General features: G+C 35.1%; 1 protein-coding gene across 1 annotated transcript in view; it reads left to right on the forward strand.

Annotated features, from left to right (window-relative positions):
* The window catches only part of UCHL3 (ubiquitin C-terminal hydrolase L3), a 56,099-nt gene that overhangs the window by 1,199 nt on the left and 42,318 nt on the right, over window positions 1-12,582 (forward strand). The window contains exon 3 of the mRNA XM_025364178.1: window positions 9,648-9,776. Coding sequence (XP_025219963.1) covers window positions 9,648-9,776 — 129 coding nt within the window. The remainder of the gene's footprint in view (window positions 1-9,647; window positions 9,777-12,582) is intronic.

Raw genomic sequence — 12,582 nt, forward strand, 5'->3', positions numbered from 1 at the left:
TTTCATTCTCAACAGCTCATTTATTTTTTACTGCTCTACTAGTTTATCATACACCCCTTACCTCCACCATCTTCCTTCTCGTCACCAGGGAACAATTAACCGTGTTCTTAAAAAAATTGGTTTTTGGTTTTCAAAGCTTGTAGCAAATTCACTGGACAGAGAGACATCCTTGCCTTGTTCTCTATCTTAGGGAGGAAACATTTGATCTTTCACCATTAAGTATGTTAGCTTTAGGTTTTTGGTAAATGTGTTTTAAATCGGGCTAAGGAAGTTCCTCTTTTCCCACTAGTTTGCTGAGAGTTTTTCTTATGAATCTATGTTGAATTTTCGCAAATGATTTTTCTGCATCTCTGAGATGATCATTTAAGGAAGAAATAATACCAATCCTGCATAAACATAGAAGAGGGGAGACGGCCAGGCGTGGTGGCTCACGCCTGTAATCCCTAGCACTCGTGCTCTGGGAGGCTGAGGTGGGCGGATCACCTGAGGTCAGGAGTTCGAGACCAGCCTGGCCGGTGAAACCCCATCTCTGCTAAAAATACAAAAATTAGCCGGGTGTGGTGACGCACTCCTGTAATTCCAGCTACTCGGGAGGCTGAGACAGGAGAATCGCTTGAACCAGAAGGCGGAGATTGCATTCAGCCGAGATTGCATCACTGCACTCCAGCCTGGGTGACAGAGCAAGACTCTGTCTCAAAAAAAAAAAAAAAAAAAAAAAGACACTTCCTAACTAATTTTGTGCTAGCATTACCCTGACGCCAAACTAGACAATTCATAATAAGAAAAACTGCAAATCAGTATCCCTCCTGAACATGGATGTAAGAAATCCCCTACAAAATATCAGCACATAGAACACAGCAATAAATATATAAAAAGAGTAACATACGACCAAGAGCAGTTTATCCTGGTGTTGCAAAGCTGGTTCACCACTCAAAAATCAACGTGATTAGCCATATCAATAGACTAAAAAAACTTTTTAGATGATGTTAATTGTTTTAACAAACTGTAAGTTTGTGTAAGTAGGAACTTATGTCCTGTGATTCAGCTGCTAGTGGACCTTGTTCCTAGGGTGTCTTGAAAAATTATCAAACACATTAATATTTTAGGGGCACCTTTTTTAATACCAGTAATCTGAACAGGAGCTGGTGATTCTTTGGTGATTAAAATATTCATGGTTTTCTGCTTTTCAATCCAGTTGAAAGACAGTAAACAAGCAAACAAGTCATTAGCGTTTATTATAAATACAATAAGAAACAGAACATAGTGCTTTGATGGAGACCATCAGGGAAAATGTAATACATGGAATAGTGACAGGAGACCTTTCTGAGATGATCTAAACAGACAATGTTATTTAGTATATGATTTTACACTATATCTGACATGCTTTGGCATGATTTAGTTTGTCTTAAATTTATTTTTTAAAGAAATAATGTGTTTTTAGTGGGAGAATGGGCAAGTATGTAAGAAGTGATTAGTTATAACTAAAACTTTTGTGGTTGTTTTATTCTCTATGTTTTAGTGGCAGAACCAAGAATAGAAGATGGATAGAAATGTAGTTAACTGACTTAGAATTTGGAGAATGAATAAACCCTAACAACAATATCCGTCCCACCCTCTTTTATTTCCTCAACCTAATGGAATGGTAGGATCTTGGACTCACTCTGTTACCATCTGGTAATTGCATGTGTTGTTGTTATAATCAGTGTGAGCAAATACTGCTTTAGACTCTGATGATGCCTAGTGTTGTAAAAGAATGACCATCACATGTCTACTACATGCAGATGAATATTAATTGTTAGACATTAGCTAGTAACCATGTGGTTCAGCAAATGTGGTAGACAGTGATTTCTCTTGTTGGTTAGCATGCTGTCAGTCATGCTACAGGTAGGACTTAATCAGAATAAAATGAGTTAAGTGATCAAAAAAATTATTTAAACATTTTAAACTCTACTTTATTTACCTATGCATTTAAAGGGGTAAATGCAGCTTGCAGCTGATAGAAAGTTACAGATAATTAAACATCAAGAATTACAACGTTTATAGAATGTGATATAGGCAATCATTATTATTTATGACCATACTAAATCTTCATTGTGATTTTTTTTTCTAATTTGAGTACAGTACAACCACATGTATATTTTACATATTGTTGTGCTTTAGAACTCATGGTTTTTTTTTATATGGACCCCTTCCCAACCCAAGGATGATTATTTCTACTTGTGATTTTATTGAGGAGGCAAAATATTTTCTAGCATCATATCAAAAGGGAAATAAATTTACTATAGCATAACTATTCTATTTAGCCTGTATGCTTAGAGTTAGAAAAAGAATTAGAGATCATCTGCTGGCTTATTGCCTTAATCACAATAAATCATATAAATTCTCATAAGAATTCTTTAATTAGTAGATACCATTTTAGGAAAAATTCTTTGTTATCCTGTCCTCCTTGAGCTGCTGCCTTATCTGTTCTCCTTCTTTGTAAACTTTCCACAAAGAATGGTTCATAGCTGCTGCCACCGCTACCTCAGCTCGCATTCTTTTCCATATTCATTCCTATGTAGCTTGCTTCTGTGTGTACCATTTTGTAGTAACTACTTCTGTCAAGTTTACTAATGATTGCCACTTTGCCACAGTGATCACTTTTCTGTCACCATATTTCTTGGCCTTTCAGCAGCATTTGGTAGTATAGCCCACTCCATCCTTACTGAAACATTATCTTTTCTTGGTTTCTGTGATAATTCTGATTGTCCTCTACTTTCCTAATTGCTTCGAAGAGTCTCTGTTGCTAGATCATCTCCCTTCCAACTTCTAAGGAGCTCCTCAGCCGCTTCATCTTAGAAGCATCTGCTCATCTTTTCTACGTGTTTTCTTGCCCTAGTAATGTTTTCTGTTGTACAGTTCTAATACCATCAGTTGTCACATAGATGACCCCATGTTCCTCGAAACCCTGACATTGCCACCAAATTGGAAATCTGTATATTCAGCCAACTCTTTGGTATCTCCATCTGGATGTCTTATAGATACCTTAAACTTAATATGGCCAAAAAAGAAATACGGATTTTCATCTTCCCATCGCTGCTCTAAACCCATTTCTTCCCTATCTTCCAAGGGCATAGCCATCCATGCAGTGTTTGAAGTGACGAGTTGATGCCATTGATTCTTCTTTCAGATTGTCATTCCAGAGAGGCTGTAGTGTCTTGATTTGATTCTTGGGTTGTAATCTGTGCTTTGCTATTTACCAGCTCTGCGACCATGGGCAGTTATCTAACCTCTTTGTGCCTTAGTTCCTTAATTTCTTCCTTTCTTTTTTCCTTTTTAAAAGACAGGGTCTTGTTCTATCCAGGCAGGCTGGATTACAGTGGCACAATCATAGCTCACTATAACCTTGGAATTCCTCGGCTCAAGCAATCCTCCCACCTCAGCCTTCCAAGTAGATAGGACTACAAGCTTGCATCATCACACCCGGCTACTTTTTGTATTTTTTGTAGAGACAAGACGATTTTACTCTGTTTCCCAGGCTGGTCTCAAATGCTTGGCCTCAAGCAATGAGTTCCTTCATTTCTTATAATCTTTTCTAATCTTGTAAGATCACTGTAAGGATCAAACAAATTACTACATGTAAAATATGTAGAACAATGTCTTGAACAAAGCATGCTCTCCATGAATGTCAGCTATTTTTAATATTCTGTTTCTCATTCCTCGGGTCTAATTGATCTTAAGGACTCTTCTTGCAAAGGCTATTCCAAATATGGCTATTCCATTTCAGCTGCCACAGTGCAAGCCACCATCATCCTTAGCTTGGACAACTATAGTAGGTGCCTAACTAGTTCTTCTGCTTCTCCTTTTGCTTCCGTAAAATCTAATTTTCATATATACCCAAAGTGGCCTTAAATAAATGAGAATCACATGTTATGACTTCCTGCTTATCATACTCTACTGGTCTTCCAATGCTTGTGCTTAGAATATACTTAAAACTTTTTTGTGTTTTTAAACTTTTAGCTTCAGGGGTACATGTGCAGATTTGTTACATAGGCAAACTCGTGTCACAGGGATTTGTTGGAAAGATTATTTCATCACCCAGGTACTAAACCTAGTACCTAATAGTTATTTTTTCTGATCCTCTCCTCACCCTTCACCCTCAGGTAGGCTCCAGTGTCTGTTCCCCTCTCTGTGTCCATGTGTTCTCATCATTTAGCTCTCACTTACAAGTGAGAACATGTGGTGTTTGGTTTTCTGTTCTTGTGTTAGTTTGCTAAGGATAATGGCATCCAGCTCCGTTTCAAGCTTGTATCGTGGCTGAATGAGAAGGTACTGCCCATCTCCTTTCCACTCATACTGTGCTGCAGTCTTTGAATGTGGAGTCTGTTCCTGCTTCAGAGTCTTTGCACTTGCTCATCCTTTGCTTGAGTCATCCACTCCTGGTTGTTTCATGGTAGGTTCTTTTCATGTGTGGCTCAGGTTCAAGTCATCTCATCAGTGAGTCTTTGAGTACATGCTAAATTAGCCTCCCAAATCTGTACTGTCATGTTTTCTTCATAGTACTTCCCATCTTGTGAAATTACCTTGTTTATGTGTATACTTGTTTATCATGTGTATCTTACCACTAGAATGTAAGTTCTGTGAGAGCAGGGATGAGTCTGAAGTATGAGAACGGTGCCTGGCTCATAGGGGGCCATCAATAAATAGGTAGTTGTCAGATGGAAGAATGAATAGATCTTATAAACCTGCTTTCCTGATCCAGAAGATCCCCCAACATTATTTTTAATATGGTCATGAATCCTTTGCCTATCTCAATGAGCAACATTCTGTCTCTTAAAGTGGTTTAATTTTTTTATTATAATAATGAGAATAATATATAAGTAGAAGCATTATATTTCTTTTATTGAAACAAAATCTGCTTTCCTGTAACTTTCTCCAGTTGTCTATCATTCTTCCCATTGAAACTATAGAGTAAATCTAATTGCTCTTTAAAAAAAACTCTTTAAATTAAAAAAATTTGTTTCTTTTTAAGATGGAGATCACACTATGTTGCCCAGGCTGGCCTCCAGCTCCTGGGGTCAAACAATTCTACCACCTCAGCCTCCTGAGTAGCTGGACTACAGGCATGTGCCACTGTACCTGGCTCCTAATTGCTATTTTATGATATTACTAAAAATATCTAGGGACAGGGATCATAGTAATTTCAGTCCTCTCTGAACACTAGAAACTTCAGCTGTGATGTCTTCCAGAACCTTATCCTTCTGGTCACCTGCCTTTGGGCTTTCTTTTCTTGGTCATTGACTTTCATAAAATATGCCTCCTATAGCGTATTTTCTGCTGAATAATCTTTGTTGAATACAGTGGGCTTTTACATTATCTTAAATGATCCTTCTTTTAAAGCAGACTAACATTGTGTCACCTTTGTTGGCCATTTTGTAGTTAGTCCATATTGAGCCTGCAGTGAAGTAAACTTCATTTTTTCTTAATCTGCACATAAAATATTTTCAGTGTTTCCTCATTATGTACATTAATAATTATTCTGTCTCTATTAAAATTTATTTTTGCTAGTTTCTACACTGCCATTTTCTCGTTTAACTAATAGTTATTCTCCTAGTTCTACATTTAGCAGTTAATACTAGTTTACTGGTAGTAATATCAAGTAATTGCTAGGTAAGTATAATTTTACATCATAATTCACATCATTAATAAATTAGTAACAAGGCAGAATCTCTGGCTGCCCTGAGCAGACCATTAAAGACCAGAGGAAGTGGCTTTAAGAACAAATTTGAAAGGAAAGTGAATTTTATCTATTTTTTTAATTTATAAAATCAGAATTTTTGTTATTTGACTGTCTAATATAAAGAATGAGGAAGAATTTGTTATAATGTAGGAACAGGAATGAACAGTTTTTTAAGGCAGAGAAGTCTAGTTTGTGTGCAAAAACCTGGAGGGAAGAGATGGTTATAGACACTTTGAAAACTCTCAGGAGTTCGTTGTGGCCAAGTTAGAGAATAAAGCACCAGAGAGATACTCTGGGCAGACAGAAATGAAGTTGGAAAAGTAAACAGGTGCCATAGTGTTCAGAGCCTTGCATGTAAATTCTGGCAGGGACCTTGAAAAACCACTTAACCTCCCAGACGTAGTTTTCTTAATTGCCTGGTAGAAGGATACACTGGGTTGAGTGCAGTGGTTCACACCTAGTGAGCACTTTGGGAGGCCGAGGCCAGAGGACTGCTTGAGTGTAGGAGTTTCAGACCAGCTTGGGCAACATAGTGAGATGTCTCTACTAAAAAATAAAAAAATTTAGCTGGCTGTGATGATGCATGCCTGTAGTCTCGGCTACCTGGGAGGCTGAGGCAGGAGGATTCCTTCAGCTCAGGAGTTAGAGGTTGCAGTGAGCTGTTACTGTGCCACTGCACTCCAGCCTGGACAATGGAGCAAGATGCTGTCTGAAAAAAAAAAAAGAAGATAAAACGAAACCTGCCTTGCCATGGCAGTAGAGGTGAAGGGGGTACTGCTCCTAGCTCCTCACATATAAGGGTCTCAAAGCATATTTACAAATAATTTTAAATATTCTTTATCTGGTGAAGAAAATTGTCATTGGACCATGGAATAAAAAGAATAAATTGACTAAAGATTTTTTAACAGCCAAATATTATAATTTATTAATTATTTTTCTCAATTGGCCAAAATTTTAGAGGCATTATGAAAATTTGTTGAGTTAGAGGTTTTTTTTGGTTATTTTATTACTCAGTATTTAAGTTTGAAAAGCCAGAAGACTGGTGTTAGAGGTTATGAAACCTTTTGTTCTGCTTGATATGAATGGGATGCTTCTAATTAATTGTGTAGAGATGGCTTTGCCAATGCATGTATAGGTAATTATCTTTGTGAGTAGTCTGGAAAAATTTATTTGGTATAGTTTTAAGACCATCATTTTGTGTTTTCTCCTAGTTTTGTAAATTTAAATAGAAAACATATGCATATCAGTTCTATAGATTTGTAACTTACAGCTACATATAATTATTGTAAAACTAATGCTTTTATAAAATACTAGAAAATAAAAAGGTGGATTCACGCCACCCAAGCTAACTGCTAACATTTTAGAAAATTTCCTTCCTATCTTTCTATATTTGCGTATGATCATTTCAAACACAGGTTTTTTTTTTAATTGTAAAAGTAGGACATTTTAATGACTTTTTTTTTTTTTTTAAAAGAAGTGGGTGGTAGAAGTTGACCCTCTTCTCTACCCTTTCTCCACTTCCCAGAGGTAGTCTTTATAGCTGCTTTTCTTTGTATTCAGATAGCTTCCAGGGAGCCTGACTCATGGCAATCTGGAGTCAGGATGTAACTAATATATTCAGTAGATATTAGTTGCATTAAACTTTATATCTATCTCATTTAATTGTTGATATGAGTAAACAGTTAAAAAGCATGATTCTGGTTAAAATTTAATCAAGTTATGATTTTATCTACTATTTAATCATTCATTATGTCCTCAGTTTGATACTAATTGGTATCACTACGGTTGCTGCCTTTGGTTCCTAGTACTTTTTGCACTTGTTAGCTTTGGCTGACATGGACTAGATTTGCAGTGAACTGATTTACAGTACTTGCTGATTTTGTCCAGACCTTTCACTAAAATATTCTAACTGTGACTTTTAGTTTGCAGCACAGATGTAAAATTGCTCTGTTGTATGTACCATCTTGTTTTATAACTTTATAACAGGATGACTTTGCGGGTACATAAAATTAACAAATAAATTTAAATTATCTTATCAGGGTTCATGATACTTTCCCTTAAAAGGCATATTTAGGTAGTCTTCAGATTTGATAAATGAATGCTAGGGATTTTGGATTAGGAGCCAAATGTATCTTTTCTATTTCTTTTCTTCATTATACCAAGGCTTCACTGATGTATATAGACATACAGATGGCTAGGTTATCTACTAAAGTAGAGATGTAATCTTTAGTTAGTTCTAGAAATATAACTTGGGTGTCTGTGATTCAGCCATGTACAGTGCTAAGCAATGGGATTAAAAACATTGAATAAGACACAGTTTTTTCCTTTGACTTTGCAGTTAATTTTTATCCTTTTTGGTTTTTCTATAGAATTGAATACTGAAAAAGCATAGACTAGGAAGTTTGGAGGAAGTGGAGAAAGGAGCAGGAAGTAGTTTGAAGTGCTTTAGTGAGCTATAAATAGAATCAAAGTGAAGAGTGGATATAACAGAGGAGCCCGTTGATCTCCTCAACCCTGGACTCTTACAGGGCATGTGACTTGTTGCAAGAATGAACCTAATCTATGCTGAACGCATTCTTCTAAGAAAGTTTTTATAAATCAGTACATTTATTATTAAACATACCTAGAAACTTATTTTTGACCAACGATATGATTGGCAAGTAAATTATCTTCTACAAACAGAGAAATGAAGGGATAAGGACAGTTGCCCTTTAAACAGGAAGGTCTTGTCTTACAAACTCAAATGCGTTTGAGATGAGTAACACTGTTTATATACGTGTCATGGCTTCCACTGGTTTTGCAAGACCTCATTTGATGATCTAAGTACATGTGATCATTCTTCACTGAGAAATGCCTATGGCACCTTTTCTGTTTGTTTTTAATTTCAAAATTTCAGATGTTAGACCAGCAAATACTATAATGTGTTCTTGAGGTAAGATACAGTGATGCATTTTTAATATGATTTTTGTTTCCTCTATTCCTTTTTTCTGTCATCTAACACTTATTTTGTAATGATGTATTTAAAAAAATTATCAGCTTCTTTCAATATAAAATTATTAATTTATTGTGAAAATGACATCATTCTCATTTTTTCTCTATGTGATAGATTAAGGTCTGACATTTTATTTTCCTGCGACATCTTAAGAATTGTAGACAAGCACTAATCTTTTGTTACAGTTATTTTGCCAGATATAAGGGAGGCAATGAAGTTAAGTAGGTTTCATTGTGTAGTAGAGGTCAGGAAGCCAGTAGTTTACTTCCTATATCAAGCATTTTCTGTTGTTCATACAATGCATTAGATGCATTTTTGGCTTATATTACTCTTTGCTCATTGATACAGTTCATGGCCATCAATCTATCTTTAAACTTCAGACATCATTTTTGGTAAATAGGATAAACTATGTTGATTTTCTGATAAAATATTTATTTACTGTAACTTAAATGCCTCTCCTTAAAAACCAAGTGCTGGAAATGAGTTTAACATATCAACCAAGCCAACTTGTATGTATTTGATGAAGTCTAGGCTTATTAAATTCAATTCCAAAGAAATGGAGTTTGAGAAAAGAGGTTTTATTTCACATGTTATTAATTTTAAATGTTTGTTATATGCTATAAATAAATGGCTATCTCTTCTCACCCTATTCATAGAAAATCTGCTTTACTACATTCTTCCCCTCTAGTTTTATTAAAGTGTAATTGACAAAAATTGTACATATTTAGAGTGTACATTGTGGTGTTTTGATATGTGCTGCTTTACTGCATTCCTACTGAATGTTGGTTACATTTGTATTTTATCCCCTTGTATGTATTAGATACAGAGTACATATTTGTTGATCATTTCCCTTTTAACACTATGTATAGTATACTAGTTTTCTTTTACCAACTAATGTTCCATTGTTTTTTTTTTTTTCTTTCTTTCTTTTACCAGTTTCTCAAACAATTAGGTCTGCATCCTAACTGGCAATTCGTCGATGTATATGGAATGGATCCTGAACTCCTTAGCATGGTACCAAGACCAGTCTGCGCAGTATTACTTCTCTTTCCTATTACAGAAAAGGTAATTGTTAAGTAAAATAGAAAGTTTCTGGTAAATACAATTTTTGTTTTCGTCTATCTTATTTTTTGAGCTAGGATCTCACTCTGTTGCCTAGGCTGGAGTGCAGAGATGTAATCATGGCTTACTGCAGTCTCAACTTCCCAGTCTCAAGCGATCCTCCTGCCTTAGCATTTCAAGTAGCTGGGACCACAGGCATGTTTCACCACACCTAGCTAATGCTTGTATTTTAATTTTGTAGAGCAGGGCCTCCCTGTGTTGCCTGGGCTGGTCTCCAACTCGGACTCAAGTGATCCTCCCGCGTTGGTCTCCCAAAGTGCTGGGCTTATAGGCATGAGCCACTGTGCCCAGCCCAATTTCTTTTTCTTCTTTTTTTTAATTTACAAAGTTTTTGATAAATACAATATTTAAGAACAAATGATCCCCTTCTTGCATAAAATTAGGCAATCTAGGCAGTGAAGAAATCTTAAAAATGTTTTTATTAAACAGATGATATTTAGATTTTGATGACAGTAAAGTCCTAGGTTAGTGCTTTAAGCTTGGGTAGTTTTCTTCTTTTATAAAATTTTGTTTGCCTCAGCTGTGTTTTGATGTCACATGTAATCACATTGTGATTTATATATTTTAGAAATTTTAAATACTAGAATAAACTTAAATACAGTTTTTTCAATACAAATAAAAAAGGAATCTCCTTTGCCTATTTTAAGTTGGTAGGGGAAACTGATACTGTGGGTTACATTACTTTCAAAATAAACTTGAATGGGAATCACTAAGCTTAAATACATTTTAATTGGCAGATTTGGGGTGTGTTGGGGATTATAAAAAGCTATTCTTTGAGCTCTGTGTTTAAATTCAAGTCTACATATTTTAGTCCTTTTTTCTAGAATGATGTGTGTGTATGTTTGTGTGTGTGTATGTATACGTATACATACATATGCATATATACGTATACATATACATATATATGTATACATATATACACACACACACATATATATGCATAGTGGAGCCAGAACTTTCGAGTGCATTTTATAATAGATTTTGAGGCTATATCCTTCTGATTTTTATTTTTGAAATTAGAAACAGTAGGATGATTGCAGTAGTTATGAAAAAATGAAGAAGTAAGTGGGACGATGTGAGAGAAATATGTTGATGATTTGGCATATTTGTGCTCAGGTCATCCTATTCTTCAGGACTAAATGGAGCCAAATCCCACAGGATTTAAGACTTAGACTTTGCTTAGTCCTGGAAATTCCTGGATCATTTTCTTTATGCCATAACAAATTAGCCTCAATTCAAGGTAAATTAGATAACATTGAAAATTTTCTCTCTTCTACTTAAGGGTTCTACAAAACAAATTATTCAGTAAAAGAAATGGTATTTCTTTGCATTTGCTATTCATAATAGAGAAATTTGGAGTTATGAATTTCTTAGTGATTGTCTAGTATTAGACCAAACCTCTACACAATGGTAAGGTTATGATTATTGACATTTATAGAAGAGTTAAGACAAGAACTTAAGTTTACTCTCTTTTAATCCAATGTTATTTTTACCTTTTTTTGATTACAAAAATAAGCCAACAGATAACTATCCCAGGACCCCAATTGTAATGAACAGTAAATAACTGAAAAAAAATCAGTTGCCTAAAGCTCAGGGTTTCTTAGCTGATGTGATACAAATAGTAGTTTTTTGTCTGAATTGGACATTTCCAAACCACTGGTTTTTTATGACATTTTTTGTAAAAAATAAATTAGATTTGATCTCTTTCAGTTAGTGAGTCATCAGTATTAAAAAGGCATATTATCCTTATTAATAGGATTTAATTTAGTAGATTATCAGAGCTAAAAAACTTTCAACTCCCTGTTGAAAGGTAGAACACAGTTCTAAAGTATTGCGTAAGTAAATTTGTACTTACATAAGTAGAAAATTTATGTAAGTAAATATATAAGCATAAATACTTATATAACTATAATAACGTATAAGTAGAGAATATAAATAGCATGTATCACTTTTAGATGTCTTACAGTTTTGTAGATCCCTATTTCAGCTTATAGGTGATATATTGCAAAGTTATTAAGAGGCTATCTAGTGCATTCTTTAGGAGCTGCGAAGTGTTTGTCTTTGAAGTTCCAATTTAGAAATTGAATATGAAGTTGTGAATGACTTAAGCAAAGGAACTGTCATGGGTACCTCATTACCCTTTATGTATGTATATATGGTATGTATGTACATATTTACTTATTTTTTGAGACAGCATCTCACTCTGTTGCCCAGGCTGGAGTGCAGTGGCGCGATCTCGGCTCACTGCAACCCGTGCCTTCCAGGTACAAGTGATTCTCCTGCCTTAGCCTCTGGAGTAACTGGGATTTCAGGCGTGTGCCACCATACCTGGCTAATTTTTTATATTTTTAGTATAGACAGGATTTCACCGTGTTGGTCAGGCTGGTCTCAAACTCCTGACTTTGAATGATTTGCCCACCTTGGCCTCCCAGAGTGCTGGGATTATAGGTGTGACTTATTACCCTTTAAAGTCAATCATGGGTTTTTAAAAATAAATTTTATTGTGTATATTTGAAGTTTACAACATAATATAGGATTCATATACATAGTAAGATAGTTACAATAGTGAAGCAGATTAACATATCTATCATCACGTAGTTACTTTTTTTGTGACAAGAGCAGCTAAAATCTACTTATTTAACAAAAATCTCTAATGCAATATAATTTTATTAACTAGTCTTCATGTTGTACATAAGATCTCTAGACTTGTTACTTGTTTTTCCTACACATCTGCTATTTTGTGTCCTTT

The sequence above is a fragment of the Theropithecus gelada genome, chromosome 17, assembly GCF_003255815.1.
Source record: "Theropithecus gelada isolate Dixy chromosome 17, Tgel_1.0, whole genome shotgun sequence".
NCBI classification, from domain to species: domain Eukaryota; kingdom Metazoa; phylum Chordata; class Mammalia; order Primates; family Cercopithecidae; genus Theropithecus; species Theropithecus gelada.